At 35.1% G+C, this 15,106-nt stretch overlaps 1 protein-coding gene and 1 long non-coding RNA gene across 3 annotated transcripts; both read right to left on the bottom strand.

Annotated features, from left to right (window-relative positions):
- Positions 1 to 2,674: 2,674 nt before the first annotated feature.
- On the bottom strand, positions 2,675 to 14,033 carry LOC105046815 (protein DETOXIFICATION 18). Of its 2 annotated transcripts, XR_003801116.2 has the most exons (8): positions 13,610 to 14,033; positions 11,612 to 12,156; positions 4,241 to 4,327; positions 4,080 to 4,136; positions 3,754 to 3,992; positions 3,560 to 3,678; positions 3,244 to 3,381; positions 2,675 to 3,024 (listed from the first exon to the last, which is right to left on the bottom strand). XR_003801116.2 is itself a non-coding variant. In XM_010925540.4 (7 exons), exons 1-7 carry the CDS (start codon positions 13,856 to 13,858, stop codon positions 2,896 to 2,898), a joined length of 1,425 nt encoding a protein of 474 aa, XP_010923842.1. In that variant the 5' UTR covers positions 13,859 to 14,031; the 3' UTR covers positions 2,675 to 2,895. The 2 variants fall into 2 exon arrangements, 1 of the variants encoding a protein (XP_010923842.1); XM_010925540.4 differs by lacking the exon at positions 3,244 to 3,381 and having other exon boundaries at positions 13,610 to 14,031.
- Positions 4,725 to 11,605, bottom strand: LOC140858570 (uncharacterized). Its single transcript, XR_012142134.1, has 2 exons — positions 8,111 to 11,605; positions 4,725 to 5,178 (listed from the first exon to the last, which is right to left on the bottom strand). It is a non-coding gene; the product is annotated as an uncharacterized lncRNA (long non-coding RNA).
- Positions 14,034 to 15,106: the final 1,073 nt, after the last annotated feature.

Here is a 15,106-nt window from a genome sequence, read left to right as displayed (position 1 = left end):
CAGCACCTCACGCCCAAAAGCTCTCCCCATGCCATCTCTTCCTCTCCTTTTCTCTTCTCTTGGGCATTCTACACGCCCATCCCTTGGGACGCGAGTCCCAAGGTGTTGGGCATCCCATAATTTGCTGGTTGCCAGTATTTTGTAGCAGCATAAAGCAAGGAGAAACTCTAGAGAAGAGGAGAAGAAGAAGATTAAGGAGAAAGATCAAGCATTGATCGTAATCCAGGCTTCGTTCAGATTCAGCAGATTGAATTTTGGAGAACCAAAATTCAAATTAAAGAGGACTGTTCCAGACTAATCCCGAGTGGATACTCGTAGAGGCTGGATATTTGTTCAGCTAAAAGAGAACTTCTTCTCTTCCAGATCTAGATTTGAAGAAAAGGATTACGAAACAGGTATGTGATTTGATCACAATCTGAATTTCAGCATATATCAATTTCAGCATATGAGATAGATCCATGTAGCTTTATATTTTTATGCATGCATAATTCAGATTAAAAGTATTTTAATCTTATTCTCCGCTACGGTGTTTAGAAAATAAAATTTTTGAAATACATATGCATGTTTCAAACCCCGAATTCCAACATCTTTAGTGTTCCCAAAGGGTGTTTAAGAGTTTCATATAAGTATTAATAATTGTCTCTAGATGTTTTAGTACCTTTATGTTAAGGGAATATCAAGAGTCATCATATAACTATATAAAGCCATGTACTCATTCGTCTGAACAAGAATCATATAGGGCGGGCACTAGAGAAAAAATTATGGGATGGGCTTTATAGTTTGTCATATTTCTCTTATTGCTAATCTTAAAGAAAAGACCTAAAAGTCAAAGATTTTTCTACTAACAGAGTCATCAGTCTCGTGATTAACAAAATATGATATTCTCTTTCATTCTCATTTGCAGTATATATTTTTTACCGATACACAGTACATAATCATATGATACATACTAAATAAATCAATCATCAAGCAAATCAATATGCACTTCTAGATAAATTGATATATAATTTTCAAAATATAGAGTCATCAATACATAATATATAGTCAGATGATATGTACCTAGCAAATTAGTCATCTAACAATCAATATATACATCCAAGCAAATTGATATATAGTTTTTGAAACATTGTATTTACCAGTATATACCACATGGCTTGGTGATGCACGATCATCGACTTTCTAATATATACCATAAGTTTCTTTGATACATACTCCCTAGTGATCTAATATATATCTTTAGAAAAAAAATATGTTCTAAAAATTGTGTATTAGTTTATCTGAAGATGTATATTCAATATTCCTAGATATATATCAAAAAAGCTTGCAGTATATATTAGAAAGTTGATACATACATATTACCTGATCATGTAGTATATATTAATGACTATAATATTTTGAAAAATTATGCATTAATTTGTCTGAAAGTATATATCAAATTGTTAGATGACTAATTTGCAAAATGTGTATTACTTGACTATATATTGTGTATTAGTGAACTTCATGTTCAAAAAATTATGTTATTAATTTACCTAGAGGTGTGTATTGGATCACTGCTAGATGTGTATTAAAGAAGCTTGCAATATGTGTTAAGAAATTGATAAGTGTCTATTATCATATTATATAGTGTATATTGGTAAATATAATGTTTTGAAAATTATGCATTAATTTGCTTCGAAGTATGTATTGGGATTGCTAGATGATTAACTTGCTTAGTGTGTATCATCTGACCACATACTATATATTGATAAATCTTATATTCTAAAAATTATTTATTAATTTATCTAAAGATATGTATTAACTTGCTTAATAATTAATTTACTTGGTGTGCATCACTTAGCCATATAGTATTAATCAATAAAAAAAATATTATGAAAATGATGATGAAAATAAATACCACATTTTTTTTTTAATTATGAGACTAACCATTCATTAGTAGAAGTCTTTGCCTTTCAAATTTCTTTTTTAAAATTGGTAGGAGAAATATAGCAAACTATAAAACCCACCCAATAATTTTTTCTCTAATGCCCGCCTCATACGATTTTTGTTCCATTCCTCCTGTAAACAAGCAGGAAGAGCTAAAGGAGTGAAATAATATTAGTGTTATACTCCATCTACCCTCTCATATTCTCTCCACCATATTAATTTGAGTGATATTACAACTTTGGTGCTTCCATTGCCACCAATATAGTGGCATCAGAGGTCAAGTATATGAGCCCACCATACATCCATAACTAACAATAAGAACTTTCTAATTTCATTATGCAATGTCACCTGCAACACTTGGTTGGCTAGGAATAAAGTTGTCTTTGAAGGCAATCCTCCTCTCAGCCAAATTGTTAGCAAGCTCTAGCAGCCAGTAATGAACTTTACCAACTGAAACAAAGTCATTCTACTGCCAGTTCTTCTAGATGTACCTTGGCTCACTCAGGACCAGTCGCTGCATCCAGCTTGTTCTTTCCCTTAATCATTATTTGCACTCCCTACAACCAGTTATATTAAAAAATAATTTTGATGAAGTATTGATTGTGCTGGGGCAAGCTTCGTCGGGCGGGACAATCGTGGGTCTGTTGTTGTCACTGCTGGCTTCTGTTTCTCTGAAGTCATAGTTACAGTGGCTGAGCATGGGAAAAAATTATAATGCATGCCAGGGAGTTACATACCACTGCAATCTCGGTGGAAGAAGACTCTAGTAGTGCTTGTTCTATTGTTTGCATACATATGGTAAACCAAAGAACACATGAACTTTGGTGCTAACAGTCTTGCTAATTGATAAACAAGCGAGATCATACTTTGAAACTGAGAATGCTCAATCCTAGAAAGAATAGGCATTCATTGGCTTATTATTAGATGATGCGAGTATCTTGCGTCACTTCATGAGTTCTATAAAGCCGCTCGCTAAACAAGCACATAATTTTGTTTATCCTTCACTTGGAGGTCTAATCTTGTCCATTTAGTGCGCAGAGTGATCACTAAGAGCGTGGAAGCCTGACAGAAGAGACCACAGATCAAACCCATCCACAATCCCTGCACCAAGAAACCTTACTTCAGAAACCTTAAAACTTTTTAAACTCAACTGGAAACCTAGAGATCATGTCTAACTGATCATTTTCAAAAGAAAAGAAAAATAAGATGCATTTTTTGCAATATTACACGTGGCAAAAGGATGTGGAATGTTATGCAAAGAATTTATTACTGGTCCGCTCAAGCAACAGGATCAGATAGAATCAGAAACTGTCAGCTTACTCGCTGGTGAATTTTCTTCCTATCAAAGCCCTGCAGTTGACTGCTGCCATCTTTTTGTGCTGAGGGTTTGGAGGCATCATGGGAGGGGCACCTCTAACCTCTTGTGCTGAGGGCTATCATGTGACCCTTATCCAAGGTCTTAGTTACACAGCATGGTTGTGAATGCAAGAACATAACTATTCAGATGTGGAGTTGTAGCGTTGCAAGTGTTAAATTGTGAAAAGTGAAAAAGAGAATGAAAGAAACATAATGAATTTTATCCTCACAATTGTATATCTAATAGCCATGTTTTCGAGAATAAGCAAAGTCTACTCACCTTATCATGAAATCCCAACTTGAATCCAAAAAGAAGAGCAAATGGCATGCCGATTATGTAAAATGCTACTAAGTTGGCCCATGCTGCCAAGTGCTGCCAACCACAGCCTCTAGATACCCCTGCAAATCACTGCATAAGAGAAGTTCTGAAACTTCATGGCTATAACTACCATAAAATAATAGCAGAAAAGTTACCAGATAAAACTCCTTGAGCCGAGTCCAATACTATAGACACTGTGAGTAGTGGAGTCATGTAAGCAAATTTCCTTATAATAGCATAACTGCTGCTGAAAAAGCTTGCCCATATATTATGACCGAAAACTAGTAAAAGAACAATTGTCAACGCTAGCAAGACCGAGAGCTTCAGTGTTACAGCAACAGCATTCTTAGCCTTCTCTGTATTTCCGGCGCCTATCTCATTTGACACACGCGTGCTGGAACAAAATTTACCTATTCAATAAATAGGTAACCCTCATAAAAGAAAACTATCTAACGTAACTGAAGAGAGTTGCTTGATGTACCTCACAACTGCACTGAATCCATATGTGATCATGTACGAGATTGCTTCTGTGTTCACACTGGATCACATGTGACACTTAGTTCCTATTGTCTAGTGTTGGAGTTGCTCTTTAACCATACTCAGAAAGATGAATTTAAAATTTAGAAGGATGAGAAATCATACCACATTGCTACTACCGAAGTACTCAACTCAGAGTTTGGCATCAATCCAGCAAGCAAAACAAGGATCTCGAAAGCACAATACTCCAAGCTGAAAAAAGAAAGAAAACCAGGAGTTTGCAGTTTGAACCATAAGCAAAAGAGCCATGGGAAACCAAATGGCTAAAAATGGACAGACAAAGCAATGGATAAAGTAGTGCATATAACGCATTCCGTTTGTTATGAGTAATGCATTTTTGTACCATGCCTCTGTTTTGTTCTCTGTGTTTTCCCTTTCTTTTTTGTGGGAGCAATATTCAGAATTTGAATCCTGGACCTCCTCAGGGCAAACCATTAGAGGAGAGGTGCCAACCAACAGCTATTTAATTGTAGTCTACGTACCATAGTATCCATAATTTTGTCTTTGTTTCCTGAGCAGAAATTAGAATTAAAAGATGAAAGAAATAAATCTACAAACATAGCAATAGAAAACTGGAAGAGAATCCCAACTTATGTTGCTGAATAAAGAGCAACAATCCCCATTTCAATCTTCCACTGCTTCCATCACTTCATTCAAAATGGATCACAATATATACTTTTGTTTCAATCTGGCTGAGAAAAGGGATGGCCAAAATGTTGCACAGGAACATATCCTCCTGGAATGGTAGTCTTGGAATAAGTTGAAAAAAACTCGTCTCAACTAAGAAAATTAATGTATTGTTCATCCTGAAGTTCGGAGCAAGTTAGTAGCAAAATCTTTCAAAAGTTTTAATGTTCTCTATTGAAGAAGAATATTTTGAAGAGATCTCTCCAAAACATGAGTTGATAGATATCAAGAAAGAAATCATCAGTTTTAGATCCTCTGAAATGCATCATTCTCCAAAAGAAGGAAACTCATCCATTATAGTACTTGGTCCTCTCTGAACCCACAATATGATTGAAACATGAGTTCCAGAATTCCATCTGAAGAAAAGATGGAAACTGATGAAGATTTTTGATTCCATTGGTTACATAAGAAAGAAAGCAGACAAATATAGATATTTAAAGTACATAATTAGCTTGAAACAAGATTTTGATCAATCATTCGTAAAACAATTTTTCCTTCAAGTAAAATTTATTAGTAATTAATGTTAGCAAAATTCTATTCCAGTATTTTTATCTCCTTAGTATCTATTTTCACTCATAAGAGATAAGCATACCCTCTTTATCCTATGGAATTGAAAGAATATCTAACATTTTTTATTTCAGTTGCAGTCAATCATGTAGCTTTTTCTACATTTACCAGAGAACTAGATAGTTAGGAACTCTGGATTTGAATACATTTTTTCATATTTTTTAGCTTGCTCTTTTTTTTTCATGATCATCTGGTAGAACTCAAGAAAGTAACCACTATCCTCCGTACTAACACAAAATCTGTTCAATTTTCTCTTGGGAAAGATTCAGGAGTGCGTCATGGAAAGTGATGCAAGTTCTTCTATGGGGTATATCCCTAAATTTCTGTTCCCATGACACTGCAAGATGGGTTACCTCCCGTCAGCAATTTTGTTAGGTGAGTAATAAATATTTTCCTTCTCCTCGCAAGCTTTGTGCAACTTTTTACTGCCTTCAATATTTCAGCAACAATCTATATTCTCTTAATATTTTCATTTGTGACTTATCATAGAGATAGAGCCTTCTAACCTGCTTGAATATTCTATATCTACTTTTCTTACTTTTCTAGTCGAGATCTGCTATTCACACAATCTCATGATGACCATGATCCTTGTGCATTGAAATAAATTATTCAACCACCCATTAACCTCAATGTTGTCTTAGCATGTTTAATTTTTCTTTTCTTTATTTAGTAAAAATCTTACCTTGTTACTTGACTAGAGGTGCTTGTCTTCAGCACAATGGCAGATGCCATAGATTCCATTTGTCATAATTAAAAAAAATATAATTTTAAATAATGACATCTCTACATAAATGAATCAGTATATACTACAAGCAGAAGATAAGATACACAGGTCATGATGCATTTATAGTTGATCTCAATATCCAAAATGTAGATATCTGAAGATAATAATAGACAAGAATCATGACTTTATGTCTTGAACAAGAAGATATTATGAGTAATCTATAATTTTTTAAAAAATATCAGTGTGGGGCCCAATCAACAGTTTAGGTGGCATTTTAGAAAAGTCAAAGGTTCTGAAAAATCTTCTTAATGACGTGCAACAAGTTTCTAAGTCAGCTTATTAAGTCTTTAATATTGTAAAGAACAATAAGTGATTATTCTATTTTCAAAATGAGTTTTTTTACTTTCAAAATTATATTTAATGCTTAATTTTTGTCCACTGCATTATAGCCTTAAATATTGTAAGCTAATACTAAAAAATATGTGAAAAAAGCAAAAAAAAGATTGTAGGAGTAGTAGCTTTGCAAATTCAGCTTCCTATTTTCAGTTTTCAGCAAGTATTCTTCAGATTTTTTCTAAACAAACTTCTTCCTACTTATAATTACTCTCTTTTATCCAACAAATTTGGTATTAGAGCTACGATTAGCTTGATATGGCTACCAATCCTTCATCTTCTTCCAGCACCCTCTTTTCTTATTCACAAAGTCAAGTTCCAATCTTTGAGGGTGAAAATTATGGGTATTGGAGTGATCAAATGATGTTCTTCTTCATCTCTTAAAATTTGTGAGATTTGATAGAAGAAGACTATGAAGAACCATCTGTTGCAGGTTCAAGTATATCATGAACTGCTGAAAACAGTCACAATACAAAGAGAATGTGAAGAAGAATGCTCTTGCCTTGAGGTATCTACATCAAGGAGTGAGTAAAGCAAATTACCCTAGCATCTACAGCATCACCAAAGTCAAAGTTGCTTGGAAAACCTTGAAGGAGTTTCAAAAAAATGAGAAAGTCATTTCCATCCGACTGTAATCCCTATGGAGGAGTTTTGATAATCTTCAAATGAAGGATTCAAAATCCATTAAAGAGTTTTTTTTTAGAGTAGTCGAAATTATAAATTAGATTAGATGCTATGGAGGTAGAATTGAAGAAAAGTAGATTGTACAAAAGATTCTTAGGAGTTTTCCTCATAAGTTTGATCATGCTACTGCAGCAATCGAAGAATCAAAGAATTTTTCAAAGATGTCAATGTTTGATCTTAGTGGTTCTTTTGAATCACATGAAGAGAGGATTCGGAAGTCATCAAATTAGCCTTTGGAGCAGGCTTTTCAGTCTAAAGTCAATCTGTCTAGAGATGAACATGAGAAGAAAAGAGGTCAAGGGAATCAAGGAAGAGGCTAAAGGAACCAAGAAAGAGGCCAAGGGAATCAAGGAAGAGGTCACGACAGAGGTAGAGGTCGTGGAAGGGATTTTTAGCCTTAAAAGTAAGGAAATTCAGGTTCTTCTTACATTATTTACAAGAAAACTAATCATGCATCATCTGAGTGCTATTTCAGATGCAGAAGGTATAAAGTTCCTAATCATTCTCAAAGGGATTGCTGGCATCAGAAGATAGAAAGAAATGAAGCAAACTTCACCAAAGAAAATGAGGAAGAAGAGGTGTTTTACACCTGTATGAATGCTGAAGCCAAAGAAAATAAAGTTTGGTTTCTTGATAGTGGTTGTAGTAACCACATGATTGAAAATAAGGAGCTTTTTGCCAAGCTGGATGAAAGCATAACAAATCAAGTGATTCTCGATGATGGAAAAGCAGAAAAAATTTAAGGAAAAGGAGTTATTACTATCAACACAAAAGCTGGAAGCCAAAGGTACATTGAAGATGTTCTATATATACCAAACCTTGCACATAACTTGCTTAGTATTGGACAGTTAGTTCAGAAGGGTTATCAAGTTTGTTTTTGTCAACAATGAATGCAAAATTATTGATAAAAAGAACAATACCTTGATAGCTAAAGTGGAGATGACCAGAAATAAAGTTTTTCCTTTAACAATGAAATATTCAATCAATATTGCTCTAAAAAGTGATGTTGCCGATGAATCCCATCTTTGGCATCCAAGATATGATCATCTAAATCAAGAAAGGCTGAAGCTTCTACAACAAAAGAAGATGGTGGTTGGATTACCTCAATTAGATCAAAAGAACAGAATCTGTGAAGATTGTGTTTATAGAAAAATGCATCATCTTCCTTTTCCAAAGACAGCATGGAGAGCAAAGGTATATTTAGAGTTGGTGCATACAGATATCTTTGGTCTTACAAGAACACCTTCACTTGGAAGTAAGAGGTATTTTCTACTGTTTGTAGATAATTTTACAAGGATGATCTGGATTTATTTTATAAGTCAGAAATCAGATGTATTTTCTATTTTTATGGAGTTTAAAGCTCGTATTAAGAAGAAAAGTGACTGCAAGATAAAGTCCTTAAGGACTGATCGTGGAGGAGAGTTTATTTTTCATCCCTTTATGGAGTTTTGTAGGAAAGAGAAGATCCTAAGACAACTGACAGTGAGTAGAAGTCCTCAACAAAATAGAGTTGTTGAGAGAAAGAACAGGACCATAGTTGAAATGGCAAGAAGTATGCTCAAAGGCAAAGGACTTTCCAACAATTTGTGGGCTGAAGCTGTTCATACAATAGTATATATTCTGAACTGTTCTCCAACAAAAGTGGTTCGAAATAAAACTCCTTTTGAAGCTTGAACTGGAAGGAAGTCACAGATAAGTCATTTAAAGATCTTTGGTTGTCCTGCCTATGCACTAAACAAAGCCCTGAACAAGGATAAATTTGATGAAAAAGGAAAAAAAAATTTGTTTGTGGGTTATAGTGATGAGTCTAAAGGCTATAGATTGCTGAATCTATATAATAAGAAGTTGGTTATGGCTTGAAATATTTTATTTGATGAGCTAGCAGAACTGGAGTGGGGTAGCAACACTCAAAAATCAAGTACATTGTCTGATTTTTCTCCAACAAATAAAACAGAAAAAGTTCAGCAACAACAGCCCTTAGATTCTGAAGATTTTATCGCTGGAAGTGCAAATTCAGAACTTGAAACTTCATCTTCACCTCCTATTTTGAGAAGATCAGACAGGATCAGGCACTCTCTTGATAGGTATGATGATTTTCAAAGTTATTATGCTAGCCAAATATATGAATTTGCTTTGTTTTCTTGTGAACCTCACATATTTGAAGAAGCAGTGAAGGAAGAAAAGTGGATTCAAGCAATCGATGATGAGACTACCATAATTGAGATGAATAAAACATGAGAGCTTGTAGATCTTTCAAGAGGGAAGGATGTAATTGGCTTGAAGTGGGTCTATAAGACAGTTTAATGAAGATGGAAGCATCCAGAAGCACAAAGCAAGGCTGGTTGCAAAGGGCTATTCTTAATAGCTCGAAATTGATTTCAATAAAATATTTGCTCCGGTTGCTCGCATAGAAACAATCAGAATAGTACTGGCCATTATAGCATAGTTAGAATTGCAGGTGTTTTAGCTTAATGTAAAGTCAGCTTTTCTTAATGGAGAGCTTGAAGAAGAAGTATATGTTGAGCAGCCTCAAGGATATGAGCTTGAGGGCAAAGAAGGAAAGGTATATAGGCTGAAAAAGGCTTTATATGATCTTAAACAAGTCCCCAGAACCTGAAACAACATAATAGATTCTTATTTCTAGCAAAATAGATTTCTGAGGAGTCCTAATGAGCCTTCATTATATATGAAGTGGTGTGGGCAGAATTTTATGTTGATATGTTTGTACGTAGATGACCTAATCTACATAGAAAATAATCAGAAAATGCTTGCTGATTTTAAGCAATCTATAATGAAGGAATTTAAGATGTCAGATCTGGGAATCATGAAATATTTTCTTGGGATCCAGGTCAAGCAAGCAAAGGGTGAGATTTTTATTTCCCAAGAAAAATATCTGTTTGATGTTTTGAAGAAATTTTAGATGCTAGGCAGTAAATCTATGGCTACTCCTTCAGCTCTTAATGAAAAGCTAAAGCAAGATGATGGAGGAAAAAAGGCTGTGAAGGTGTGTACAGAAGTTTGGTTGGATCCTTGTTGTATTTAACACACATAAGGCCTGATATTATGTAAGCAGTGAATATGGTGTAAAGGTTCATGAACCAGCCTAGCATCTTGCATTTTGTTGCAGCAAAAAGGATTCTACGATATCTTAATGGAACTAGAAAGCTGGGAATTAGGTATTCAAAAGAAACTGATTGTCTTTTATTTGGTTTTACTGATAGAAATTGGATAGATTTTTTGGAGGATAGAAAAAGTACATCTGTCTATGTATTTTGTTTGGGATCAAATGTCATCTCTTGGAATTCAAAGAAACAGCAAACAGTAGCCTTGTCATTAGCTGAAGCTGAGTATACTGCGGCAACTGAAGCAGCATGTGAAGCTGTTTGGTTAAGGAGATTGCTTGCCGACTTAAGTCAGAAGCAAGAAGGGCCAACTGTCATTTATTGTGACAATATGTCAGCCATTGCTATGACTAAAAATTCAATTTTTCATGTCAGAATAAAGCATATTGAGTTGAGGAATCATTTCATCCGGGATCTTGTTCAGAAAGGAGAAATTCAGTTGAATTTCGTCAGTACACATGAGCAGCCAGTAGACATACTTACTAAAGCCATTATGATAGAGAAATTTGAGAAGTTCAAGGCTCAATTGAAAATCACAAATTAAGAGAAAAATTTGTGAGTAATCTATGATTTTTTAAAAAATATCAGTGTGGAGCTCAGTCAACAGTCTAGGTGGCATTCTCAAAAAGTCAAAGGTTCTGAAACATCTCCTTAAGGGTGTCCAATAAGTTGCTAAGTCAGTTTGTTAAGTCTTTAATATTGTAAAGAATAATAAATGATTGTTCTAATTCCAAAATGAGTTTTTTGACTTCCAAAGTTGTATTTAATGCTTGATTTTCATCCACTGCATTATGGCCTTAAATATTATAAGCTAATAATAAAAAATATGTGAGAAAAGTAATAAAAAATATGTGAGAAAAGTAAAAAGAAAAAAAGATTGTAGGAGCAATAGCTTTACAAATTCAGCTTCCTATTTTCAGTTTTCAGCTAGTATTCTTCAGATTTTCTCTAAACAAACTCCTTCCTACTTGTAATTACTCTCTTTTACCCAACAGATATATGTTATCTTTATAAGCTCTCATTGTCCAAAGTTCTGAATATTTGTCTCATATACAATCAGTTTTTCTTCACATTACTTCAGTCATATGCTAATCATGCTGTCTGACCTAAATGATCCCCAAACAATTCAAGCTCCTAATCTATTTACTAAAGGCCTATCAACTGATTTGGAACAGACACAAGATTGTATAGACAATGTTTTTGCAAAAAATAAAAGAAGGTCCAATTTAAAAAATTACTTAATGTTTAAAAATAAAGCGATGCCAATCAAGCATATGCAAGGCAGTGCTGCTAACTAACCAGACCATCACCGCCGAAGGAACAGCCAACCTCAAGCTAGGAATTACAAACTGAAAAGATTCCATTGAAAACCCTTCCCATGTGCTCTTGAACTTCTCTGCATAATTGACATAGAGTGCCAGCATCAAAAATGATAACCATAATGATATGGAACCGGCGAGCGAAGTTCCTTTGAATCCAAGGCCCAGGACATGGATCAGTAGATATGTTATCCCAACATGGAAAATTAGTGGGAGTACTGAACACACAACCAGAGGCATCACCACTGTTTGAGTCTGGAGGAACCTCATGATGCATTGCAAGTAGCCATAGGCAAAAAGTCCTGGAATCAGATATCTCAGATAGAGGCCAGCCATTTTTGATACTTCTGGTTCTTGATGCAGCCAGATCAATAAGGTCTCTGAACAGTACCATAAGATGGATACCAAGATCGAAAAGCATGTAGTTATAATAACTGATGATTGTAGGTATATTCCTAGCATCCGATACAACTTTGCACCAAATCCTTGACCACAAAGTGTTTCGAGAGCCCCACTTAAACCAGTCTGAAACAGAACATCAAAGATGAGCAAAGAGGTGGTGAGCCAAGAAAGCAGTAACATAATTTTCTTTCAAAGCATATGATTCACTTTTACAAAAATTTGGCAACTTGTACAAAGAACAAACCTAATAAATCTACATAGGGACAGTAATTTGAAGCAGCTGAACTTGAACAGAATAGGTAAGCAGCAGAGTGAAAAATTATAAACCACTTGAAAAGAAGGTTATGGGTTCTAAGAAAGTCAACATAAATATCATCAAGTATGTGATATCTTGTGCCTTGAATTATAATGATTACTATCACTAGTGTCAATTGTCTCAATAATTATTATGCCAGTATTGTTTTTGTATATGTACAGTAGGGTCTACCTAGTAATTAGCTTTGCTAAGGCTTGATTAAAGAACTGACTGCGTTTCACCCTTTCTATTGTGAAGGAAGACACGTTGCATAGCTTGATGGAAAAACATTTGTTAGACCTTTATTTTGTGTAAACCGAAAACTAAAATCAATTATATGAAAATATAAACTCTAAAAGCAGTTATTGTTGACTTGTTTGGACTTTCTTGAGCTAAACACCGTAGTTGGAATACGTGACCAACTTTCCGTATTTTTGTGTTGCTAATCCAAGATGAGCTGCTTCAATTTTTTATTTTGTGCAGGGTTATCTATTCATAGCAACATGACACTAGCAATTTTATGAAATTGTTTCATTAGCTTTTGCTGTCACTTTTAATTATTTTCATTATTACAGCTAATAGTATTTGTCACAGTAGCTAATTATCTTGGGGTATGTTTGTTTAGGGGTGGTTAGACTCTCGAACGGGAATGGGAATGAGAATTGGAATAAGTATTTTTCATTTCAGTTATTTGGTTAGGGAGAGTCTCACTTTCGTTCTTATTTCAAAAGGTATCCCGAAACTCAATCCCAACTCTCTTCTGATATGATACTAATTGCAGTCATGAATCAAATATATTGAGAGATATATCCATTCTAATTCTTATTTAGATTTTGATTTTGATTTTAGTCACACACCAAATGTGTCCGTATCATAAAAAAAACTCCAACCACTACAGTGCACAGCAGATCATACTGAGATTCATTTTCTGTTCCAAGATATGCCGAGATTTTGGCAACTGCTATGGTAAATGAGACATCGGAAGCATACAAACTCCAAATTAACTATTATTTTAGCTAAGAAAATTGATTAAAAAAACACTCCATCCATATTTGAATATTGTATCTGCTAATATATCGGAATATATCGGTTCATATCGGCTCGATATCGATACAAACGGATATCGATGTCGCTCGCTTGTATCCCCACAACTTAAAATTATCTCTCTAAATAAAAACTACGAGTTAAGTTATCAAACAAATAGAGTAATATATACGGATCAGTTCTAGAGCTCACTCATGGTTGACAGTTATTCGAAGAAAATGAAGAGACTGGACGTACCATGAGAGCTAGGCCGGTGACGGTACCCCAGGAATTGCCGAGGGTGGCGCCGGCCAACTCGACGTCGCCGAGATGGCCGGCGAACATAACCGAGACAAGCGTGACGGCGTAGTAGCACATGTTGGTGAGTATCATGGGCAAGGCGAACAACAGCTGACCCTTGGCCTCCTCCGCGTCCAAAAATCTTCTCCACCATCCCTCTCTTCTCCTCTCTCCTCCACCAGACTCCAACAAGGAAGAGGAAGACATGGCCCCCGATCCTCCTCACAACTTCCTCTCCTGGAAGTGGAGTATGAGATAGCTATGAGATGGGTAGGAGGACGGCAGAAAATGAGATATGAAGCAATACTTGAAGACCGACGCTGAGGGATGACTTTGAGATAGCTATGACCATTCTTTATTTTCGGCCTTCCTTTTGTTTTTTTTTTTTGGGTGGTAAGATACGGCCTCCCTCTTTGATGGAAGATGTTGTTTTCCTCTCCTGGAAGCTGCTGCTTTCACAGACAAGGGGGCCTCGTGTCGGCCCACGCTTTTTTATCCTATTATTTTACTTTTTAAAAGAATATTATTGTTAGAATCTATATATAAGGAAGGCAATTGCTGTCTGGAATTTATTAAGGAAGATAAGGAAGGCAATTGCCATCTGGAATTTATTAAGATGAGGAATAATTACAAGGACTCCAAAAAAATATACATAGCAGCATCCATTTCCGGCTTAAAAGAACACAAAATAGAGATCAAAGCAAAATAGCAAAAATAGTAGCATGTACGTATCAGGAAACAAGCAATAGTAAAATCAAAATAAAGATTTTTTATGTACTATGTATTGAAAAGATTTTGAATATCTATATAGGATTATTAAACTCAAAAAAATATCATATGGCTAAGTTTTTTGATAAAATTTTAAATTATCTTATGATTAGTATTTTTTTAATAAAATTTTGAATTGTGATATCTTTGATTTGGATGTCCCACCGTGTAGAGCACCGCGATCATAGCTTTTTCTAAACTTTTTGAAAAAGTTATCTTTTATATTTAGTTTGCTCAACATCATCAATCATAGAAAGCATTTGTCCCGTGAACGCATTTTTGCCTTTCAAGTCTTTGTATCAAGCAGTCAAAAAATATATTATTTTAAAATAAGAAAAAAAAAAAAAAAAAAAAAAACGGGGGAGGAACTTACCCCCTCCTCCCCCGCTCCCCCACTGTTTCTAAAACGCACGTGAGGCAGCTGGGTTGGCAATTTGTCAATGCGTGACGATTTGTGGTTAGCAAAGATAAAGTGATACAGATCTCCTATTTACCAACCCGAAAAAGTCCTCGTGCATGCAAGAATTTCTCCGATTGGCGGTGGTGCAGCAATCTGGAGAAAAAATAAAATTAAATGGAGGTGGACGCTACACGAACTAACAAACAAAACAATTAATCGGAAACATGCCGTGCGAGCCACGCCGCGGGGTCTGCCCTCATTTATCACGCACGTTCATACTAATCAAG

Source organism: Elaeis guineensis, chromosome 6, assembly GCF_000442705.2.
Source record: "Elaeis guineensis isolate ETL-2024a chromosome 6, EG11, whole genome shotgun sequence".
NCBI classification, from domain to species: Eukaryota; Viridiplantae; Streptophyta; class Magnoliopsida; order Arecales; family Arecaceae; genus Elaeis; species Elaeis guineensis.
This window is presented reverse-complemented; position numbering and strand designations above follow the sequence as displayed.